Source organism: Ornithorhynchus anatinus, chromosome X1, assembly GCF_004115215.2.
Source record: "Ornithorhynchus anatinus isolate Pmale09 chromosome X1, mOrnAna1.pri.v4, whole genome shotgun sequence".
Lineage (NCBI taxonomy): Eukaryota > Metazoa > Chordata > Mammalia > Monotremata > Ornithorhynchidae > Ornithorhynchus > Ornithorhynchus anatinus.
Genome location: NC_041749.1, coordinates 88733910 through 88758519, shown reverse-complemented (window position 1 = coordinate 88758519; position 24610 = coordinate 88733910). Strand labels below are relative to the sequence as shown.

The following is a 24610-nucleotide window of genomic DNA, read 5'->3' as shown; positions in this document are numbered from 1 at the left end:
GATGGGAAAGAAAAAATGTGGTAATGAGAGAGGGTTACTGGCTTCTTTAAAAAAAAAAAAAAAACCCCAACGTGAACATTTCTCCAAACAAATTGTGTTCCTTCAGTCTCAGAACAGTTTGCGAGAAACAGATGATTTCTGTGGATCTTTAAAATGGAATAACATTTTCTTCTGGTTTCACATAGGCTCTTGAAAATGTTATTAACCGTATGAATATGGGTAGGCGGGATCATCTGCCCCCCTCCACCTCCTTCCCCGACTTGTTAGTCTATGCTTACTGTTTCTTCATTGAAGTGTGCTCTTTTGCAGGTTCTCCAAGATGCCTGAAGAAAATTCTCCAAGGCAGACTCCCCAGAACATCCCTTACCAAGACCTTCCTCATATCGTCAATGCAGACGGGCAGTATCTCTTCTGCAGGTATTGGAAACCAACCTGCGCACCAAGGTGAGCGTGTCCGAATGATCTGTGTGGATTTCGGTCACCAAACAAGAGCCACTTGTTTAGCCACTAGGTTTCTGAATTTTAACTTCACGTACAGCTTAATTTGGAGACGTTTCGGTACGCGCTGGAATTGTTCGCCATCTTTACGGGCCACCCGAGGATTACCTAAACACGTCTAAGCAGGGCGAGGCTCCCAACTTTTAGAAAGACATTAAATTCACAAAGTCGTATGGTTTTTACATTTGGGGAATTAATAAATAGGAATCCGTGTAGATCGTTGTGCCCATTGTGTCTGACAAGGCTTTTTAAAAAATGTCCTTCCTATTGGTTACTTTTTGGTAGATTTAAAATGGTGTAGACACTGGAGTATGGCTTCTGCCCCATATCAGAATCGATTTAAAATCAAGCTCAGTGGTTGAACAAAGTCACGTAATCAGAAAAGGAAATAGAAATTCTGTAATCTGTGTTTTTTTCCCCCTTAATCCTTCGCTATGAAGCCCCTTTTGGTTATGCGGTTCAAAAAGCATGAATATGAATTTCTGGAAGAAAATTGCCTGCATATTTCCTTTTTGTTTACGTCCTCAACTACTTTTTGTGTGTACCATCAGAGATTCATCTTGCTGCTAGGAATAAGCATTTTGATTTTAAGTGAAAAGGCAGCTGGTGTTCTACTGTCTGTCGTCTCAGAAAGTAAACAGGAAAAACCTTATTTTTTTAATTTGTGAAATAATAGAACTAATTCTGGCAAATGACTGGCCACGTAACCAGAAGGAAGTAAAAATTTCCTGCTCCAAGGAATTTTTTTAACTTGTCCCAGTGCTACCGGCTATCTCCCCGGGGAACCCTGCTTTGTGTTAGGGATCTAACCCTTATATTCCACCAATAACTGAGCCTTTGTGCAGTTTTGAAAGTTCTCTGGCTGCTCTGCTCTAATTCCTGAACTTAGAATGTGTGCGGTTACCCATTAGATAGCACCAACCAGGGCGCGATAACTTATTTCTCCAAGAGGCACATGAACTTTGAAGCAGTTGTTCAGGCTTAAAAGCACCTGTTTGTCAAACCATGCGTATGACTGTTTCTTTCTGCCTCTGTTGTGTCTCCCAAAACAGAGGATCAGACTGGCATCAGTTTTACCCAGTTCCAGCACCAGCTTAAAGATTTCCTCTCAAAAGAGAGGGTGTGTGTTTGCGTATGTGTGTGTGTGCGCGCTAAGTTGTCACATGCTACAATGCAGATTTATAATGAACTATCCACAGTGTACTTCACTGAGTTGTGGAATTGCATTTTCTTTTCATGTTTAATTTCTCAGAAAATTAGTACTGTGTGGATGAGTCTTTGATCAAAAAATGAAAGGATAATAAAGAATTCAAAGTAAAGCTCACCATTCAATTTCTTGGTAACAGGCGTTTTTTCAGGACTTTTTTCATTAAGTAGTTAATTGAGAAGGAGATTGCCCTAGTTGTCCTAGAAGTGAGCCAGACAACTCAGTTACAAATGACTTGAAAGAGTGTGGTCATAATAGGATGAAGGTTGATTTTGCATGGTTAAGTGGCCGCAAGGTGTTCTCGTCTGTCCTGTGGCTTTTCTTTTCTAGGAATGTTTGTTTTTTAAAACTGGTATTTGTTAAGCGCTTATTCTGTTCCAGGCACTGCACTAAACGCTGGGTTAGATACAAGACAATCAGGTTGGACAGAGTCCCACATGGAACTCACAGTCTTCCCCTCCATTTTTCAGATGAGGTAACTGAGACACAGAGAAGTGAAGTGACTTGCACAAGGTCACACAGCAGAGAAGTGGCAGAGACGGGATTAGGACCCAGGTCCTCTGATCCCTAGGCCCGTGCGTTTTCCACTAGGCCATGGGGATTCTCTGGCTGTTAAGTAGTTATGAAAAATGTTTCCTGTATTGATCAAAAACCCAACGTAGGGTTATCCCTTTTTTTGACTCTCTACTGTTAAGTACAAATAACACAACTTAAGTATTCAATTATAAAACGTTCTTGGGGAAACTCTTGCAGATGTTCATTTCCTCTGTTCCAAATATTGAAGGTAGAGGTGAAGTGAAGAGTCAACTTTGCCGAAAATTCAGGCCAAAGACTTGATCCTGAGGAAAAAGCTTGGGCTTTTGAGGGGAAGAGTGCGGAGCGATGGGGATCGGTTGTCTACATTGATTGAATTCACTGCATCTCAGATCACTCTGCTCAAGTGTCCATTTCTCTCTGCCTGCACAGACCCAGTGTGAGAGAGTCTGGCATGCCCCCATCCAAGAATCTTGGTTCTCTCCTTTTCAGGACCTTGGTCCTGAATTTTCCATTTCCCACCCTCCAAAAAAAGGGGCACATTAAGTAGAATTTCTCAGGAGTTGAGCTTTGACGGCTTTCGGGGAGGAGATCTAATAACCTTTAAAAATCAAGGGTCATTGACTAATAGGGGAATGTGAGCATGTCTTGTGAAAATCTGCCGCTGACACTAGGCTGCTCCAAGGGTGTCAAGTCAGTCAGTCGTATTTATTGAGCGCTTACCGTGTGCGGAACACTGTACTAAGCACTGGGGAGAGTACCATAGAGAAGCAGCGTGGCTCAGTGGAAAGAGCACGGGCTTTGGAGTCAGAGGTCATGAGTTCGAATCCCAGATCTGCCACTTGTCAGCTGTGTGACTGTGGGCAAGTCACTTAACTTCTCTGTGCCTCAGTTACCTCATCTGTAAAATGGGGATTAAGACTGTGAGCCCCACGTGGGACATCCTGATTCCCCTGTGTCTACCCCAGCGCTTAGAACGGTGCTCGGCACATAGTAAGCGCTTAACAAATACCAACGTTATTATTATTATTATTACCATACAACAATTAACAGACGCATTCCCTGCCCACAACGAGCTTACCGACTAGAGGAGAAGGAGGGAAGGAGGTTGTTTGTTTCACCCTCAAACTTGTGGCTGGTTGTTCTCCATCCGCAAAGGGTGGAGGGGGGCTGGTCCCAACACTGACACATACCCCCATCCCTCCCCAACTAACCTGCAGTGGGAAAAAAAGTGGTGTGCTGCAGTTGATGGGGCGTGGACCCGACGAAGCGGTGGCGGTGAAAACCACCGCGTCGTTTTGCAGCCCTGCTGGTGGAGGTGGGGGCTGGAGGGAGACTGTGACAGAGGTGCCTAGAGGGCTCAGCCTTGCCCCATCAATATTTGCCAATTACTGTGGTCTTGCATCAGTTCTGATCAATTTTTGTCTACGGTCAGCCCCATTTGCCCATTTTACAACTTTTGTATGTCCTCCAAGTGTCTAGTTCAGCGGTCTGCAAACAGCAGACACATTGCCGAAGCTAAGTGCACCACTGAAGTGCATCACTAAAAGCCAAGTTGTGTTTGGGAATGAGAATCCATCATTTGTGAATGCCTTTCTGGGAGTCTCTTTGCCCGAAGAGAGAGTTGAGCAACTTCCTCAAAAATGCCAAGTGGCTGGAACCCCGGAGGTAGAAAAAACCGTAGCCATCGGTCTTTGTACCTCTGCAGGGGAACAAATGGCTTTACTAGTGGAGAATGGTTGAATCCAGGTGCCGTTTCCTGGTTTGACTGGATCTGCAGGTACCTTGGCCTGACCCAGAGTTGCAAGAGTATCGTCGGAAGTTGTTGAAGTTGCTTAGCCTGTTCTGTTGAAATGAATTGCAGCTTTGAAAATATGAACCTCAAAAAAAACGCTGGCTTAGGAGAGAAGGAGGGTACGCCATTGTTAATAAGAATGAACAATTTGCCTTTTAATGAGACCGTATTTGTTGATAGCGTGCCAGAGGTTGAATGTTTAATAGCAGGTGCCAAACCCAAAGGCTTAATTCTTTGACCGGGCTTCGGTTAGGCAGATTCAAGCTCGTCTGGTATTGTTTTGTTCTTTTCCTAGACATCAGTAACAAGCATACTTAAAAGAATAGTGTGGATTTATGTCTGATCCAGCCAGGCAATTATCTCACTAATGAAGTCCTACGCGTCTCTGTATTGAAAAGTGATCCTTACTCCAGAGTAAAGAGCCACAGAATCCTTCAGCGCCCCATTTGGTATCATCAAAACTATAATACTTTAAAAATTAGAACTACAGTGCATTTGCATTTAATAAGATGTTCATGCCTTTGTGTCTTTTCTGAGAGAGAAGAAAATCTGGGACCGAGCATGTGACTGGGATGAGGAACTTTGAGTTCTTAATACCAATTCCATCAGTTATACATTGCCAATTGCTTCACTGTTCCACGCCTCGGTTCTGCCGTAGGCATAATAATTCTGACCTGCTTTACGGGGCTGCCGTATGGCTTAATTAGCGGGGTCCGATCAATAAATGAGAGTAGGAAGGGCATCACCCACCTAGAACTGCATTAACTCCTTCAGTCTACTAAGGTACAGTGGCGAATCCCCGTCCCCAGGTTTGGTAGTGCAGAATATTTTTAATGTAAAAACTTAAGAACGAATTTTAACACAATGAATTGTACTGCCAAAAAAACCTCCCCAAACAAACCCCTCCGGGTGCATAAATATGACAGAGTGGCAAAGAAAGCACATTCCCGTTGTCATAGTTGTGTTAACTGGGCCGTTGAACCAGGGAACGGAATCAAATGCAGAGCAACCGGTGCCAGCAACGTGCACATCCAACTAGAGTCCGAGCAAGTGGCCGCTTCAACCGCCGAACCTGCCCTCAAGAGTAACCCCTTAGTGCCACTTGTTGGCAAATATTGAACACTTTAGGAAAAAAGTGTAGGTACTTAATTTTAGGATCGTTTGGGTTGTTGGTACATTATTAACCAGTCCTGAGCATTCACCACTTCTAGAGTAGCATTTAGCAAATTACTGAACAGTAGCTGAGTGGTATCCTCTCCGGTGCCCTGAAAGGGTTCGCGGCACCTCCATTTGTGAACGGTTTGTTCCCTAACTCGGGCCCCGAGAGGTCCGAGAAGGTGAAATCAGATTTAGGAAACTGGACGTGCATAAGACTAAGAGGTTATTAGGAAATAAGAGAGAGATCCGGATTCTGGATTTTATCCAATTTGACATGCATTTTACCCCTTACTCCCTCTGCCTTCTGCGTCGCCTGTGCATCTGGCTCTGTGCTCTTTAAGCACTTGATATTCACCGTATCCCAGGCACTTACGAACCCCATATCCATAATTTATTTTAACGTCCGTATTCTCCTCTAGGCTGTAAGCTCCTTGAGGGCAGTGGAATGCAGTCAGCCGCCTCTGTTGTCTTGTGCTTTCCCCAGCGCTTAATACAATGCTCTGTACACAATAAGCCCTCAGCCGATACCATTGATCGATTGATTTCTCCTCTAAAAGCCCCCCAACTTGATTTTCTAAATTTTAAAAGAGCTTTTCTGAACAGTTTCACTGCCAGAATGGAGTTATTTCGATTTGTGAATTCATCCTAATTCGGTCACTGTTGATTTAAGTCTATTTAAATCAGTCGTGTGATGAATTGTCCATATCTCCACTGTTACCAATGGACTCAGCATGTGTTTCGGAATCTGCTAGCTGAAATGTTGAGTCATTTTCAAATGCAATTTTTTTTTTCCTGAGGCACTTCCTTTCTCCCCATTCTGGAAGGAGTCTGGAGTTTCCTTTGGTAACTAGAACCCATAGTCAGTTTTTGCATATTGTGTGTTTGTGGGGGGGCGGGCGGGGGGGAGGAGAGGGGGTTGTCCTCATTCTTCTTACTACAGTATAAAGTGCTCTCCTCAAAACCAATACCTGAATTTCAATAAATGTTGGAGTCTGATACCCTAAATGAAGTCAGGTTGTGTTAACATTGCTGTGTATGCCAACAGCTAAGTGCAATGTCATCCGTTTGTTTAACCTTTTGTATCATTTACAAATGCTGGAAGGGACTAGAATTACCAAAGAAACAACTGCCATGTAGATATTTTTTTTCCTTTGAATCACACAAATAAAAATCGAATGTTTTAAAACGTAAACCTGTTTTTATCCGAAAGAAAAATAAATAAAACAATAATTACATCCCCTACCCGATACATAGCTCCTTGCTCTTAGACCGTGAGAACCATGCGGGACGGGGCCTGTGTCTGACCTAATTAACTTGTACCCACCCTAGCGCTTAGAACGGCGTCTGATACATAGTAAGCGCTTAACAAATACCTTAGAGTATTAACAAATACCTTCCCCCCTTTCTTCCCTCTGCTCCCTCTACCACCCCCCTTCACTTCTCCGCAGCTAAACCCTCTTCTCCCCCCTTTCTCTCTCCTCCTCTCCCTCTACCGTCCCACCCACCCCCCAGCACTGTACTCATCCGCTCAACTGTATATATCTTCATCACCGTATTTATTATATTTAATGAGATGTACATCACTCTGATTCTGTTTGCCATTGTTTTTACGAGATGTTCTTCCCCTTGACTCTATTTATTGCCATTGTTCTTGTCTGCCCGTCTCCCCCGATTAGACTGTAAGCCCGTCAAAGGGCAGGGACTGTCTCTATCTGTTGCCGATTTGTACATTCCAAGCGCTTAGTACAGTGCTCTGCACATAGTAAGCGCTCAATAAATACTATCGAATGAATGAATGAATTAGAGGGAGTCACCTTGAAAGCTGAATTAACAGTTCAAGCCACTAGGGTTCTGTTTCCCACCCTGAAGCAGCGATTGCAGTCTTCAGACTCACAACACCGTTGCTGAAAGCTGCATCGTAAGTCGAAACGTTACCAATTTTCTCACAGAAGCAATCGTAGAAATGAGATAACGGCTCCTGAGCTGTCAGGTACCCTATTTTTATCAAAATATCTAGACTGTGTACTCATTCGATTAAAAGTAATTTCGCTATATTAATGTATTTACTACTATTTATATTGAGTCTAAAAGATTCCATGATAAGGTAGCTGATTTTTATTTCTTCGTAAGTAAAATGGATATGTCAACCCTACCTGTGACTACTTTTTTTTATGGTATTTGCTAAGCATTTACTGTGTGCCAGGCACTGTTCTAAGGAGTGGGGTAGACACAAGCTGATCGGGTTGGATGCAGTCCCTGCCCCGTATGGTGCTTACAGTCTTAATCCCAATTACAGATTTACAGATTACAGACAAGATAACTGAGGTAGAGAAGTGAAGTGACTTGCCCAAGGCCACACAGCAGACAAGTGGAGGAGCCGGAATTAGAAGCCATGTCCTTCTGACTCCCAGGCCCGTGCTCTATCCACTAGGCCATACTGCTTCTCTATCTGGTGATTAGACCAAACTCCCTCCCCACCCCCCACCCCGTCCCTCTCCTATAAACACACACACACACACACACACACACACACACACACACAGAGTCACAGGGACCATCAAAGCCATGGAACCAGGCCGGACAATCCGAGATGGAGGAGGAAGCGGCCTTGGAAGGGATCATTACCACCAACTTTTCCATCCCCCAGCCCCGTTCCCCCAGCGGTGGCGGTCCTGCGGCTGCAAGCAGGTAAGGAGGCGAGGATGGGGTCAGTCCCAGCCCACCTCTCCCCCTCTGGACGGGCTCACCTGACCAGCTCCCAGTGACTGTAGTGGTCCTGGTTAGGGGAGGGGTTTGCAGTTGCGGGAGGAGGCAGTTTAGCTGTGAAACAAGTACACACACACTACTGATTTTTTTGGTAAAAATTCATAAAGTGGTGCCGGATAGGGTAGGGCGGGGGACACCATGGAGATGGAGGAAGTAGATTTTAGGGTGTGTGGAGAAGGGGACGTACACAGGAGCCAAAGGAAAACAATTTGGGGGAAAGGGGAAGGAAAGCTTTAAAGCAGGCTTGGGAGCGGGACAAGAGGCTCGGGTGGGAACGGGATTTCCTGATCATCAGATAGAGGTAACAAGGAGGGTCGACACACCCATCTTGCTGAGAAGCAGCGTGGCTTAGTGGAAAGAGCACGGGCTTGTGGGTTCTAATCCCGGCTCTGCTACTTGTCAGCTGTGTGACTTTGGGCTAGTCACTTAACTTCTCTGCGCCTCATCTGTAAAACGGGGATTAAGACTGGGCCCCACGTGGATCAACCTGATTACCTTGTATCTACCCCAGCGCTTAGAACAGTGCTTGGTACATAGTAAGCACTTAACAAATGCCATTATTTTTCAGTGCTTAGAACAGTGCTTGGCACATAGTAAGCACTTAACAAATACTATTATTTTTCAGCGCTTAGAACAGTGCTTGGCACATAGTAAGCGCTTAACAAATACCATCATCATCATCATCACCTTCCGATGAAGCACTGTACCGAATGGGGTATGCGGGAGCTAGTGCCATGGAGAAGGTTGGTGTCGGGAAGTCAAACATGATGCGTTGTAAAGCTGAACTAGATTGCACTTGGATTTGGATTAATAATAATAATTATGGTATTTGTTAAGCACTTACTATTTGCCAAGCACTGTTCTAAGTATTGGGGTAGTTACAAGGTAATCAGGTACTCCCACGTGGGGCTCACAGTCTTAATCCCCATTTTACAGATGAGGTAACTGAGGCACAGAGAAGTTGAGTGACTTGCCCAAGGTCACACAGCAGACAAGTGGCTGAGCTGGGATTAGAACCCACGTCCTCTGACTCCCAAGCCCATGCTCGTTCCACTAAGCCACGCTGCTTCTCAGCCATGCCTTTATTCACCCCTCCCTCAGCCCCATAAGCATTTATGTGAAAATCAGGGTTGCCTGGTGGATAGAGCATGGGCTTGGGAGTCAGAAGGTCCTGGGTTCTAATTCTGACTCTGCCACATGTCTGCTGTGAGACCTTGGGCAAGTCACTTCACTTCTCCAGGCCTCAATTACCTCATCTGTATAATGGAGGTTGAGACTGTGAGCCCCATGTGGGACAGGGACTGTGTCCACCTGATTAGCTTGTATCTACCCCAGCGCTTAGTACAGTACCTGGTACATAGTAAGCATTTAACAAAATTATTATTATTATATCTGTAATTCATTGACATATGAATTAATGAATCAATGACATCTGTCTCCCCCTTTAGTCCATAAGCTCATTATGGGCAGGGAGCATGTCTACCAACTCTGTTACATTGTATTCTTCCAAGCGCTTAGTACAGTGCTCTGCAAACAGTAAGCTCTCAATAAATATGATCGATTGATGGATTGCATATTTAAAAGCAGCATAAGGGCTGTGGGTTACACATGAGTCAAGGGTTCATGTATCGGGCTGGAAGAATTAATGCAATTTCCTAAGGTGTCTTCAAATCGGGCACTGGGAAAAATTTGGCTCAATACTAATGTGCTAAATTTTGTCTTCAGTTATTTATATATTCAACTCCCTTTAACTTCAGCAAGAAATGTGCTTGCAAATCTGGGGCAAAATTTGGCCTCAAAAATAGAACTTTTATAACAATTTCTCTTTTTGAGTGCTGGATTTGGTCTTACCAGAAGGAGATAATGTGGCTTATTTTTGAGGTCCTTTCACTCTATAAGCACTGGAGCAATATTTTGCTGAAGGAAAATCCACAGCAAAGGTGAATTTCAATTAGCTTTAATGTGTTTGGTTATACTCTGAGTCGTGATGGCTTTTCCCCTTCATATCACTGAAGTGATATTAATGAGGTGTCAGGGGCAATAACAGTGTTTAATGATAGAGTAACCATTAAAATCTGCTTGATCAGTCAGTGCCAGAGTCCATGCAGGCTCTGGATAGTGGGAGTGCGGACCCAGAGTATATACAACAATTTTTATGCTTAAGTATGTAAACATAATAATCATAATAATGTTGGTATTTGTTAAGCGCTTACTATGTGCCGAGCACTGTTCTAAGCGCTGGGGTAGACACAGAGGAATCAGGTTGTCCCACGTGGGGCTCACAGTCTTCATCCCCATTTTACAGATGAGGGAACTGAGGCACCGAGAAGTTAAGTGACTTGCCCAAAGTCACACAGCTGGCAAGTGGCAGAGCTGGGGTTCGAACCCATGAACTCTGACTCCAAAGCCCGGGCTCTTTCCAGTGAGCCACGCTGCTTCATATGGTGCCCCTTAATAGTTGAGGTATTTGTTAAGCACTTAACTTTGTGCCAGGCGCTGGACTAATCGCTGGGGTGGATACAAGCCCATCATCTTGGGCACAGTCCCTGTCCCACAGGGGGCTCACAGTCTTAGTCCCCATTTTACGGATGAGGTGACTGAGGCCCAGAGAAGTGAAGTGCCTCGCCCAAGGTCACACAGCAGACTGGTGACCGGAGCCAGGATTAGAACCCAGGTCCTTCTGACTCCCACGGCTGTGCTCTATCCACTAGACCATGCTGCGTAGACCTAGAGAAGCAGCGTGGCTCAGTGGAAAGAGTACGGGCTTGGGAGTCAGAGGTCATGGGCTCGAATCCCGGCCCTGCCATTTGTCAGCTGTGTGACTGTGGGCAAGTCACTTCACTTCTCGGTGCCTCAGTTACCTCATCTGGAAAATGGGGAGTAAGACTGTGAGCCTCACGTGGGACAACCTGATTACCCTGTATCTACCCCAGCACTTAGAACAGTGCTCTGCACATAGTAAGCACTTAACAAATACCAACATTATTACTATTATTATTATGCTGCTTCTTTTTGGGAAGAATGGTCAGTTCTTCCATAACTTGGGTTTTCACTATGCATTTTGGAAAGAACAGTCTTCTGACACTGGACATCTGTTAGGAGAGAACGCAAAGAGATGTCGGAGCAAACGGTCCTGCGCATTCTTGGGCTGTCGGTTAAGGCAAGCGTGCTGCGGTATGAGCTTTCTTTAACACAAGTTTCTTCAAGAACATAACCCCCGTGTTATCGGTGAACTGTCTTTTCCCTCTTTTGCATCACTCGAATTCTTTTAGTCCTTAGTTCCCAAGCTGGAAAGAACATTATGCATCTCCAAAAGCTGAGCACTCTTCTACCCTACTGACCATTGTCATGACCCCCATCTTATTGCGCGGGTCTGGACAGCCGGAAGATCCGGCACTTAGTACAGTGCCTGGCATATAGTAAAAGCGCTTAACAGATACCATTTTAAAAAAAATATTATGTGGATGAGACAAATGGTATTAACAGAGTATGTTTGGTATGAAGCTAGAGCTCAGAGTCAAATGTGGAGAGCCAGGAAGGGTGACTGAGGCAGCCAGGAGACTTAGAAGATCGAGGAGGAGGACTTCTAAGGGCCAGGGAAGCAAAGGAAGAGAGAGAATTCCTGAGGGCCAGGGAGGACAAGAAGGGAGTTCTGAGGAACTGGGAAGGCCAACTATTTATGGGTCTAGAAACCGGTCGGAGAAAACAGAGAGGTCCGGCAGACTAGTGGGTAGAGAAGAAAGCTGTTGAAATGCTCAGTACTGTGCTCTGCTCACATTAGGCGTTCAGTAAATACCATTGATCGCCCCCTTAGCTTCTTTGTCGAATTCGGTTAGTTTCTTTCCAATCGCCAATGCGATCGGGGCCAATAAGCTAAAGAACTTTGTTTGAATTGTTGCGGTTGAGATAAGTTTTATTTATCTCACCTTCCCTTTCAGAGACCCCAAGAGTCGGGAGCCAGCATGGCCTAATGGAAAGAGCATCTGGGTTCTAATCCATGCTCCACCACTTGCCTGCTGAGTGATCTTGGCCAAGTCACTTAAGCAGCGTGGCTCAGTGAAAAGAGCGTGGGCTTCGGAATCAGAGGACATGGGTTCGACTCCCGGCTCTGCCACTTGTCAGCTGTGTGACTGTGGGCAAGTCACTTAACTTCTCTGTGCCTCAGTTACCTCATCTGTAAAATGGGGATTAAGACTGTGAGCCCCACGTGGGACATCCTGATTCCCCTGTGTCTACCCCAGCGCTTAGAACGGTGCTCGGCACATAATAAGCGCTTAACAAAATACCAACATTATTATTATTATTCTCTGGGCCTCAGTTTCTTCATCTGTAAAATGGGGACTAAATACTTGTTTTCCTTCCTCCTTAGACTGTGAGCCCCATGTGGGACAGGGACTGTGTCTGACCTGATTATGTTGTATCTGCCCCGATGCTTAATACAGTGTTTGGCACACAGTACATGCTTAACAAATAGCATTATTATTACTATTATTAGCGAGCTTCTAATGAGCAGGAAGCATAGCTACAAACTCTACAATATTGTTCTCTCCCAAGTGCCCAGTACAGCGCTTGACACACAGTAAGTGCTCAGTAAATACCACTGCTTGATGAATTGATTGATTAGAGAATCAGAAAGGTTTTATCGGTCTCTAAATCAGTCCTCCCAAAAGTCAGATTATAGTAAGAACCCATGTATGCCTGGCTCTGTACTAGGTCCTTTACAAATGAGTTAGATTGAGACCTCCCCCTGCCACACACACAAGCACACAAACACACACACACAAACATCCTCTAAACTTAGAATCAAATGTGAAATGTGAAACATCAACGGAGGCCCTCTACTCATATGTAAGGGGGAAATTCAATTTAATCAATTAATTGCATTCATTGAGCGCTTACTATGTGGAGAGCACTGTACGAAGTGTAAGGAGAGTATCATAACAGAGTTGGTAGACATGTTCCCTGCCCACAAGGAGCTTACAGTCTAGCGGGAGATTCAGACTTTACTATTAATGAGAAAATCACAGATCTGTACATAAGTACTGTGGGACTGGGGGAGGGGTGAATAAAGGGTGCAAATCCAAATGCAAAGGTGATGCAGAAGGGAGGGGGAGAAGAGGAAATGAGGGCTTAGTCGGGGAAGGCCTCTTGGAGGAGATGTGCTTTTAATAAGGCTTGGAAAGTGGGGAGAGTGATCGTCCTTTAGATATGAAGAGGGAAGACATTTCAGGTCAGAGCAGGATGTGGGCTAGAGGTTGGCGATGAGATAGACGAGATCAAGGTACAATGAGCGGGTTGGCATTAGAGGACCGAAGTATACGGGCTGTAGGAGAGCAGCTTGGTAAACTGCTTCAGCAGGGGGAAAGGTGAGTAAGTGCTTTAAAGTCGATGGTAAGGAGTCTTTGTCTGTTGCGGAGGTGGATGGGCAACTACTGGAAGTTCTCGAGTAGGGGGGAAACATGAACTGAGCAGTTTTGCAGAAAAATGATCTGGGTAGCAAAGTGAAGTATGGACTGAAGTAAGGAGAGACAGGAGGCAGGGAGGTCCGTGAGGCAGCTGATGCAATAATCAAAGCAAGGATAGGATAAGTGCTTGGATCGACGTAGTAACAGTTGATTTTAGCACCGTTGTGAGAGTTGAACTGGGAGGATTTAGTGACAGATTGGATATGTGGGTTGAATGAGATATGAGTCAAAGATGACACCAAGGTTATGGGCTTGTGAGACAGAGAGGATGGCGATGCTGTCTACAGTGGCGGAAAAGTCAGGGGAAGGACAAGGTTTGGGTGGGAAGATCAGGAATTCTGTTTTGGAAGTTTTGAGGTGTTGGTGGGACATCCAAGTAGAGATGTTCTAAAGGCAGGAGGAAATGAGAGACTGCAGAGAAGGAGAGAGATCAGGGTTAGAGATGTAGATTTAGGAATAATAATAATGTTGGTATTTGTTAAGCCCTCACTATGTGCCGAGCACTGTTCTAAGCGCTGGGGTAGATACAGGGTCATCAGGTTGTCCCATGTGGGGCTCACATTTTTTTCAATCCCCATTTTACAGATGAGGTAACTGAGGCACCGAGAAATGACTTGCCCAGAGTCACACAGCTGACAGGTGGCGGAGCTCACACAGCTGACAGGTGGCGGAGCGGGGATTACCATGACTCCTAAGCCCGGCCTCTTTCCACTGAGCCACGCTGCTTCTCCCTGAGCCACGCTGCTTCTCATCATCCGCATAGAGGTGGTAGTTGAAGCCATGGGAGCGAATGAGTTCTCCAAGGGTGTGGGTGTAGATGGAGAATAGAAGGGGACCCAGAAATGAGCCTTGAGGGACTCCCACAGTTAGAAAGTGGGAGGCAGAGAAGGTGCCTGCGAAAGAGGCTGAAAATGAGCGGTCAGAGAGATAGGAGAAGAACCAGGAGAGGATAGTGTCAATGATGCCAAGGTTGGATAAAGTTTCCAGAAGTGGGTGGTCAACAGTGTTGAAGATATCTTAGAGGTCAAGGAGTATCAGGGTGGAATTAGAAGCTGTTGGATTTGGCAAGAAGGAGATCATTGATGTCCTTTGAGAGGGCAGTTTGGGTGGAGGGAAGGGGTGGAAGCCAGATTAGACGGGATCAAGGAGAGAATTGGAGGGGAGGAAGTGGAGGCAGCAGGTTTAAACAACTCGCTCAAGGAGTTTGGAGAGGAATGGTAGGAGGGAAGTGGGGTGATAACTAGAGGGAGCCTTTTTTTTTACGACAGTATGTTTGAAAGCAGTGGGGAAAAAGCCATTGGAAAGTGAATGGTTGAAGATGGCGGACAGGGAGGGAAAAAGAGAGGGGGCAAGTGTTTTGTTAAGGTGCGAAGTTAGGGGGTCAGAGGGGCAGGTGGAGGGGGTGGATTTTGAGAGGAGGCAAGAGATCTCTTCTTGAGATACTGCTGGGAAAAATGGGAGAGTTGAAGGGGACTCAGGAGGTGGGAGGCCCTGGAGAGGAGCAGGGGAGATTTTAGGGCAATCACGCCTGATCATTTTCATTTTCTCAATAGAGTATGTGGCCAGATCATTAGGGGCAAGAGTTGGAGGAAGTGGAGGGACAGAGGGTTTGAGGAGGGAGTTAAATGTCTGAAACATCTGGTGAGGGCACTGGGCATGGGAGTCAATTGGGATGGAAAAATAATGTTGGCGGGCAGAAGAGAAGGTAGAATTAAAGCAGGCAAGGATGAGCCTGAAGGGGACGAGGTTAATTCAATTCCTTCACTTTGGGGAACTGGACTGGAATCTTCTCCATCTTCCCTCTAGATTCTTCCTTGTGGCCAAACATACATTTAAGTGACGGAAACAGTCACTTTACCACTGCTGGGAGCTCTGCTCCTGGTTACAGGGCAGAAGGGTTTCTCTCAATACACCCATTTTGTGTTTGAATACAAAGCAGTATGTAGCAGGATAGCGCATGGGCCTGGGAGTCAGAGGCTTTGCCACTTGCTTGTTGTGAGACCTTGGGCGAGTTATTTAATGTCTCTGGCTTCAGTTTCCTCATCTGTAAAATGGGGATTCAATGCCTATCCTCACTCTCAATAATAATGAAAAATTATGGCATTTGTTAAGCACTTACTATGTGTCAAGCACTGTTTTATGTGCTGGGGTAGATACAGACTGATCAGGTTGGATACAATCCCTGTCCCATATGGGACTCACAGTCGAAGCAGAAGGGAGAACAGGTATCCCCATTTTACAGGTGAGGAAACCGAGGCACAGAGACGTGAAGTGACTTATCCAAGGTCACACAGCAGACAGGTGGCAGAGCTGGGATTAGAAACCAGGGAATCTGACTCCTAGGCCCGTGCTCTTTCCACTTGGCCACGCTGCTTCTCTGCCCCGTGTGTGACAGGGACTGTGTTGTGATCTGATTATATTGAATCTATTCCAGGGCATAAGTATATAGCGTGGCACAGACCCAGCACTTAGCAATTATTATTATTGTTATTATTATTACCGGAGGTGGGGTGGTAAGGATCAGGGAGCTAGGAGTGCCTCAGAAAATCCCGGGAAACTGTCTTCTTCAATCCTTTTCCCCAGTATGTGCCGTTTGAAGTCTGAGTACTGAGTTTTTCTCCATGGCCATTACGGTTGGAGGTGTGCGGTGGCTGGGCCAAAGTCCGTCCACCTTGTTCTACCCACAGAACGTGCTCTTTCTTCCAGGAAAGTATCGGTGTCATTGATCTCTGACTGACATTTCAATACAGACACTTTAATATTTTCGGGAGAAAAAAACACCTCACTGCTCATGTTCAACCAATCAAAGCACTTAAATTAACTTTTGAACGGAAAAAAATTTAAAGAGTGAGCATTCATCATTTGCATGAAAGCAATATAATAAAAATGTTTGGGGAAATTATAACACAATGGAAGAATAGGCATTAAAATTTATGTTAACGGACTCTGCCTAATTTCATACACAGGGTATAGGGAAAATGACCCTTTTTTTTTGCAAAGATCAGTGCTGTCAAATTAATACCCAAGGTTTTTGTCTATATTCAGTATTTCTAAAAGTTTCCATTCTTCACTTGTAACTGTTTACATTCCTCTTGATGCTAATGTCTTCATGATAGCATGACAACTGCCTTATTATTTTTAAATGGGGCATTTATTTTTTTATTTTTTTTTAAGCATCTTCAAATAACAGGCTCTTTGATGGGAAAAGGGCTGCTGCTATTCTTGCTGTAGATGTTTCCAACAGTTTCGTTAGTGGGATAATTTCTTCCAGTTGCTACAAGAATGTTCTGCAGATACAAATCTGGCTTTGTTTTGCAATGGAGCCCAAGAAAAAAAATAGCAAAACAAGCTGCTTCATGAATAGCAACTTTTGTTAGCCATTGTCTATCTATCAGATTTCTGCACCTTTACATCTTGATCCCAATCCCAGATGCACACTGCTCTTGAAAACGCAAACCAAACAAATCCAGCATTGTGCATGTTTATGCAAGTGAAGGCAACTGTCCTTACAGTGACACATGGTTCATGGCTCAGATTATCAGATGACCCTTGTTCTGCTTAAGGGAAAAACAGTTCATTTTTAGTCATCTGAGGCTCAAGACTCTACACCATTACTTCTTCTAAACCTTTCTACTTCGTAATACTGACCTAATAATTGAGTTTTGGGGGCTGATTGGAAAAAAACACTCCTTTATGAGGTGATTAAAAGGTTATCTGAGGTGATTTACACCTTCAAAATCGGGTTTAAATGAAGCAGAATATCGCAGGATTAGATCATTTTATTGTTTTCTCTTTGGACTGTCAAAAGTGAACAACTTGGGAAAGTTCAGATTTATGTTTTTGTGAGGGCCAGACATGTCATTAAATAGAACAGATTGGGGATCTCTGTAGCTTTACAGCACCATTATATTTTGTGAATCCAATCAGATATCGAAGAGGGAGGTAATTTCCCAAACCAGCCATATTGATTTTGGACAAAATCTTTTCTGATCTCCATTTAGGAAATTTCTGAGTTTAGTAAGTTCCTTGAGGGCAGGGATCATGACTACCAACTCTATTGTACTCTTCCAAGCGCTTCGTATGGTGCTCTGCACACAGTAAAGGCTCAATGAATACCAGTGGTTGGTTGATTGATTCATTGAAGAAATGTCCCTGCTTTGGAGTGGGGCTTGAGAATTGCTCAATCTTAAAGCTTTATTTGTGGGGCAAAACTATTGTCATTTGTCAGTTGTGTGACTTTGGGCAAGTCACTTAACTTCTCGGTGCCTCAGTTACCTCATCTGTAAAATGGGGATTAAGACTGTGAGCCCCACGTGGGGCAACCTGATTCCCCTGTGTCTACCCCAGCGCTTAGAACAGTGCTCGGCACATAGTAAGTGCTTAACAAATACCAACATTATTATTATTATTAACTAGACTAAAGTGGAAATCCAAAGAAGCTTCAGTTCCTTTCAACCAGGTGGATTTTTAAATGAAAGATCTTTTACATTTCAAATTCAAAGGCATTTCACTGACGTTTAAGATTCCCTCGCCAAATGCCACAAGTTTATGGTGAATTAATTTGGAATGAGAGAGTGATGAGAAATAGTAATCACATTAAATTCCTGTTGAAATAACATCTTGTTGACTTAATGAGAAGGCTTCCTGTTTTTGTCTAAAGTGGAAACTTTTATAATATAGCATCGTACCACTATGCTGTGAGGTCACTATTTGATCAATTAACATGGTTGGAACTAACATTGATAAAGGTCAGTATTGAATGAATTTTCAAGATTCCTCACATCTCTTTAGTTTTACTTTATAACTACTTTTCTCAGGTTTGTCTCTCTGTCAAGTTAGGTGTTTTGACGTTGTGATACAGTGCTGTCACAGTGCAACGAGAAGTGACGATGATACTGAAAATGCCATTATTCTCACCAGTGCATTTTTTTCTGCAAAAAAAAAGGATCAGAAACATCAACCTGGGCCGGGGAGCGGGGAGGAAGGGGTGGCTGGGATAATATTCCTCAAGAATTTTTAGTCTTGGAGATCAGGGGGTAGGGAACTCTGAACAGCTTGGTGGCGACCAAGGCAGGACAGCTTATTAAAAAAAATAAAGCTCGGCTTGTACTTTTCTAGTGCATTTGCTCTCCCGAGATCCTTCCTTCGTTTTTGACATTTTTGTTTTGGCCACTTGAAAAGAAAATATCTGCCCCATTAGTAGCAGCCATCTGAAACGCTACTGCTGTGCATTCCTACAGGAAAAACAAAAAAATACCCAATCATCATTTAGCAACATACACAGCGGCCCCAGACGTCTTCATTTTGAAATGATTCTACAAAGTTTAGGAAGCATTTTACTTCCCCAAAATGAAAAAACAAAGCACACTGTCAAATACCACATCGTCATCGGCATGGCTGGCCTGAAATTGTAGAGTCTGGGGAGTGCTGTCAGCTTTGACTATGTAACTGGAGAAGCGGAAATCAAGATCATCATCAATTGATCCATGGTATTTATTGAGTGCTTCTTATATGCAGAGCACTGTAGTAAGCATTCGAGAGAGTCCATTAGAGCAAAATTGAAAAGCCTGAAAAGGGCGATGCAAAGAAACAATCACATGAAAGGATCAGGCAATAATAACTGGAAACACTCGAAAAAACACACAACTTTTTTTTTTTGTATTTCTCAGCATCCAGAGGGTGAACACTAATAAATTACAGCATTCTCTTGGCAGAATGACAGTGGGTAGTTATAGTAAGAGTTATTGCTGCACTACCGAAGGTGTGTCTGTACATTTTGGTTAACAGCTGCCATAAAAATGGATATATTGATTTCCCATTCTATTTAAAGTTCCTATGCAGCAGATGAAATCTACATGAGTTTAGCTTTGCTGGGCTCTGTTGCATTTTGCTCTATGTCGTGATCAAGAGCTGAACAGTGCTTGGCACATAGTAAGTGCTCAACAAATACCATAATGAGTATTATTAATAATAATAATAAACACATTTGGGCAGCAGAACCCAGGAGGATACACTTTTTTTTAGCTCACTGTAGATGACTGCCGAAATGTCCGGGAAAACAGATGCACTTCTGCTACAGAATACTACGGTTACGTTTCACTGAACTGTTTACGTGCCAAATCTCCCCTTCTCTCTCTAGTTCACGGCAAACATGAAGTACTGCGTTAATAGAGAGGACCATCCCAAAAGTTAGACCGAGTGCTTTGTCCGAAGCATTTGTGATTTCCCAATAGACAAGTTCCAGTTATTGATTTTGGCACTGCTTTTAAGGAATCCTTACTGTAAAGAATCTCTCCAAACAGGCCAATAATGCAAGAATGCACTGAAAGGGGGATTACTCATTTTAAATTAACGCCCCTCGTCTCGAGGTATTTTCTAGACAAAACTGCCTAAGATAAAAAAATTAACCCTAGAGGTTATAGATCGTTAATTCACGAAATGATTTCACATGGCCTTTTCTGTCCCTAGAGAGGACATATCTGATATTTGAGGCAAAATATTACCCTACATCTCTCTATTTTATATGATGCAAATTGGCCTTCCTGCTTAAAGATAACTGGCCAGATACACTATAGCTGGTGGAGATCACTAACTAAAAGGAGGCGAAGAAAAGAGTTGGGAGAAGATAATTACATTTAGTTAGATAAGCAAGGGCTCACTTTTGCTCTTAATTTTAATCTAGGAACCAGGAGTACCTGGCTGTGAAATGAATTACTCAGGCTCAGTGCCAGGGTCAATTTCACATTTGGGTTCTTCTTAGAACTACTGGCATTTGCTAGGGATGTGTTTTTCACTGATTTAAAAAGGTACAAATGTTTTAGCACACTCATGAAGGAAGCTCTCTCTCTCTCATTAAGCCCTGAAGAATGTTCTCAACATACCATGCTCTGCTGTTATAAGGAGAGATCCTGCAGTGCATAAAGAAGAAAGGAATATCAAGTGGGGGTTGAAATGCTGAGTATGTGTTTTCTATCTTTCACGTCTGATTTCAGAATGATTTAAAACCAGTATTTTATTTGCCTTTCGGTGACATTCCATTTTACCGAAAGACATCATCTGGTGGGAAACAGTTGATAAAGGGACCTCAGATCAGTGAATGTGAGATGTGTCAGCTGGGTTAGGAGTTCCAGCCATGGACAAAAGAAACTTCTCCTGAAGTCAAAAACCTTAATGTTTAAAGAAACAATGACCGGATTCTTCTAGAGAATACAATTTGCAGATGTCAACCGAATGAACAGAATGAACTGACGGGATGGAAAAGAACCAGTCCCAGATGACATCCTGAAAGGCTTCTGGACCGTTGCACGCATGCTCTTTCCCCCTATTCTGAAAGTGGTTGTCTCTTTCATTCGTAATGCTATTATCCCTTTTTCTCAGGTATCTTCTTGCATTCCATGCACTCTGAATCCTAAATTCAACATTGAACTACTCCTCGGGCTAACCTGCTGAGCTCGGAACTCAGTGAGACTTCAAGGCGGGGGCACCATTATCCTAGAAGAGGAAATAAAGACAGGGCAGAGAATTTCCTGCAGCTACAATATTTATACATCTCTTGGGATAGAAAGCACAAGCTTTTAGCAAGTTATCATTACAGTAATTTTCCATGGCCTCCTGGTTGTATTGTACTGTATTACCACATTCATGTGCAGCTTTTGCATTACAGTGAAGTGAGGACAAGCACACCCCATTAGAAGACCAGTCGTTCATAAATGCAGATACAGGTGACCCACTTAAAAGCAGCCCCATTTAGTAGAGTGGGTCTTTCCAGGGGTGCCCGTGACAGTATTTCAATAGAACTGGAAAAGGAACAGTGAAGAGTGATGAAAAAGGCTGTGGCAAGGAATGAAGCAGCTTGGGGATGAGGATAGACAGAAATACTAGGACCGTGGAAAGGCAAAGCTGAGAGGAAGAGGGCAGGATAGATATTTACAAGATCATGAAGAAGGTGCTCAGGGCAGATATGGAATTGTTGTTCACAAAGTCCCCTGCCACTGGGATGAGGCTTGAAGGAGGGGGTGTAGGTTCAAACATTATCTAGAAGACAATGTTGATCTGCCATTTAAAAATTATATTTGGCATCAAAATGTTTGAAAAAAGATTTACTATAAATGTTCATTTTTATTGTTTTTATGGTATTTAATAATTGTGGAATTTGTTAAGCACTTACTATGTTCCAGGCACTGTACTAAGTGCTGGGGCGGATACAAGCTAATCAGGTTGGACCCAGTCCCTGTTCCCGAGTGGGGCACATAGTCTTAATCCCCATTTAGGCACAGGGACCTGAAGTGACTTGTCCAAGGTCATAGAGCAGACAAGTGGAGGAGCCGAAACTAGGACCCAGGTCCTTCTAACTCCCAGGCCCGTCCTCTTTCCGCTAGGCCATGTTGCTTCTCATATGCAAGAGCTGACACACTCATCAGAAAGTTTTTTTGGAATCTAAAGTTTGTGTTAGCTGTGAACTTCAGCAAACACTTGTCAGCTCACTGCCCATTAATGCTTTGCTTTTTTCAAGTGTGATAAATTATGTACTGCATTTCAAAAACTATCTTTACACCATTGCTTCATACTGGCTCTAGCCGGATTCAGTTTTGCAAATTCATTTGGAAAGATAGCTACTCTGTGATTTGTAAGGACAAAACTGATTTGTTGAATACTTGGGTGTGGAATACAGGGAGGGGGTAGAGGGGATTGCCCACTTTTGAACTTCATATGCTGATTTGGGGATTGGAAGGATTCAGATTTCAGAAAAGTTGACGGTTCTGGAAACCGTCTCTTCTGGTTTATCAGGATGTTTCTAACTTTAGGCATCGAACCCTGATGTTGTCAGGCAACCCAAATCTGTTAGCTCAGCAGAGCTTCTGTTTTGTTGACCAGAACAGAAATAACAGATCCCAGACTGCAGCCCTGTGTAATTTTCAGTTCCTGAAGGTAAGAAATATCACACTGTGGCGTGTATATGATTGGAACAGTATCCCCAAGGAACAGTCTAGCTAGAATTGTGGCCCATTAGGTCCAAGACCCAAGTACAGGAGGGCTAGTGGTCTCTCACTTCATCTTCTCACTGCAGAGGGTGGGGGCATTTGAACAAAGCAACCTTGTAAATAGTCCCTTGCCCATGGTGTGTAACAGTTGATATTGAGATCTGTATCAACTGTGAGCTGAGCAGTAGGGAAAAGTGCATGCTCCTCAAGGCCAAGAACAGTGTCTGTTTCCAGGCACCTAGTGCAGCATTTGTTAGGTGCTCAATAAATACTAATGATGATGGATCCCTTCCCCCCCAAAAGTACTAATTTCAATCAATCAATCTGTGGTATTCATTGAGGGCTGTTCTAAGCACTTGGGAGAGTATGATACAACAGCTCCAATCCAACAATTTCATTCATTTTACTTTCTGGGGACCTCCTGCGACTGGAGCAGATTGGAAAAATAATCATGTTGGACTGGTCAAGTTTTAGTACTTATTTACTTAAAAAAAGGATTCAAAGAGAGACAGAACCACCCAGCCATAAAACTGGGGGGGCTGCTATCTCCCTATGCATTGTTAATGGTCACGGAATTCTACCGCTACTGGCCATATTCCAAGCAGTGCAGCCAGCGCCGTCGGGTACCCAGTGTTGAGGCTATTTGTTCAGGCCACTAGAAAGGCAGAAGAAGAACCAAGTGCTTCCTTCTGAGTCAACTTACCTCGAACTTGGCATTTCAGTTTCTCATCTGAGCTGAAGGCTTTTATCTAGAAGTTGGAGAAGGCATTACTAACTCTCCCCCTACCATACAAAGATGGTATTGGTTAAACGTTTACTTATTGTGTCAGGCACTGTTGGAAGCATTGGGGTAGACACAAGATAACCAGGCTGGACACAGTCCCTGTCCCACATGGGACTCATACTAGATGAGATAGCTATGAATCCCCATTTTTCAGATGAGGAACTGAGGCACAGAGAAGTTAAGCCATTTACCCAAGGTCACACAGCAGTCAGTGGTGGAGTTGGAATTAGAACCCAGGTCCTCTGACCCCCAGGCCGGTGCTCTTTCCATTAGGCCACTATTGTTCCTCTCAGATGTTCTGAGTCTCTTGGTTTTTTGTTTGTATGGTTTGGGTGGGTTTTTTTGAAGGTGGGGGTTAATCTGTGAGGGTGAATGAATGTATGTTCATAAAATGCCGTGAGCTTCTTGGAGAAGATGCTAAATAAAAAAGTATTATAATTACAATTATCCACACGAAGTTTAGGCACATTGAGAAATAAATGCTTGAAAGCCTAACTCCAAAGATACATACACCATTTTAGTTTACTTAGGCACTCTGGAGTGTGCTCTTCAGTACAAAATGATGTTTTTAATTTGTTTTAATGAAGCAGATTATAGAATTCATTGAAAAATATTCTTTAATTAAATACAGAAACAAAGTATGATTTTAAAGGAGCCCGTTTTAAAACGACCACAGTGTTTTCTTTTGTTTTAAAGCCTGTGACTTCTTGGGCCATGCGTTTTGTTTTTTTAAGGATTAAAAAAGAACAACAACAAGACTTTCACTACACATACAAGGTTAGAGTCTCATTTCCTTCTTCATTGATGTTTGCGGGTTGCGAAGTAGAATAAAAATCTGACCGACGGTGAGTACTGATCCAGCACAGATAATAGGGCAGCTGCCATTTTGCAGCATGCCTGGTTCCACACTAAAATTGCTTTATCTCTGCTAAGGGACTCTTTGTAATTACCATGGCTCAGCCAGAGCGATTTCTGCTAGGTCTCTAGTTATATGTAACTCTTAGAGAATTCCTGCGGAGCTGTTCCACTAGATGAGACTCAAACCATTGTTCCTAAGAAAGTATTTTCATTTGGCAAACACAGTCTATACCTATGGCATTTCAGTTTTAAGAAACTGGCTGACAAAGCGAGGGAATCCAACCAAAGAGGTTGGCTTGATTGCAAAGACCGCACAAGACTGTAAAGCCTGCAGCCTCGACAAAGCTCTTGAACAGAGACGGGTGCCTAGGTATCTCTCTTCCCAACCGCCCTTTTCCCTCCCATCCCAACAACCCCAACCAGAAGCCTGAAGAAGAGAAAATGGGCTTTAATTGCAGCATGAGAGATTTGGGTTAGACTTAACGACAGATTACCCAAGAGTGAGATTTGTTCAACAATAGGTTGCTGGGGAGGTTATGGAAACTGCCTTCCCTGGACACAGGA

The 24610-nt window shown here is 43.7% G+C and overlaps 1 protein-coding gene across 5 annotated transcripts in view; it reads left to right on the top strand.

The window, feature by feature from the left end:
* The window catches only part of MGLL (monoglyceride lipase), a 197199-nt gene that overhangs the window by 62798 nt on the left and 109791 nt on the right, over window positions 1-24610 (top strand). For all 5 annotated transcript variants that reach the window (XM_007668314.4, XM_029051065.1, XM_007668315.4 and 2 more), the window contains one exon: window positions 310-444. In XM_007668314.4, the coding sequence (XP_007666504.1) occupies window positions 310-444 (135 nt within the window). The remainder of the gene's footprint in view (window positions 1-309; window positions 445-24610) is intronic.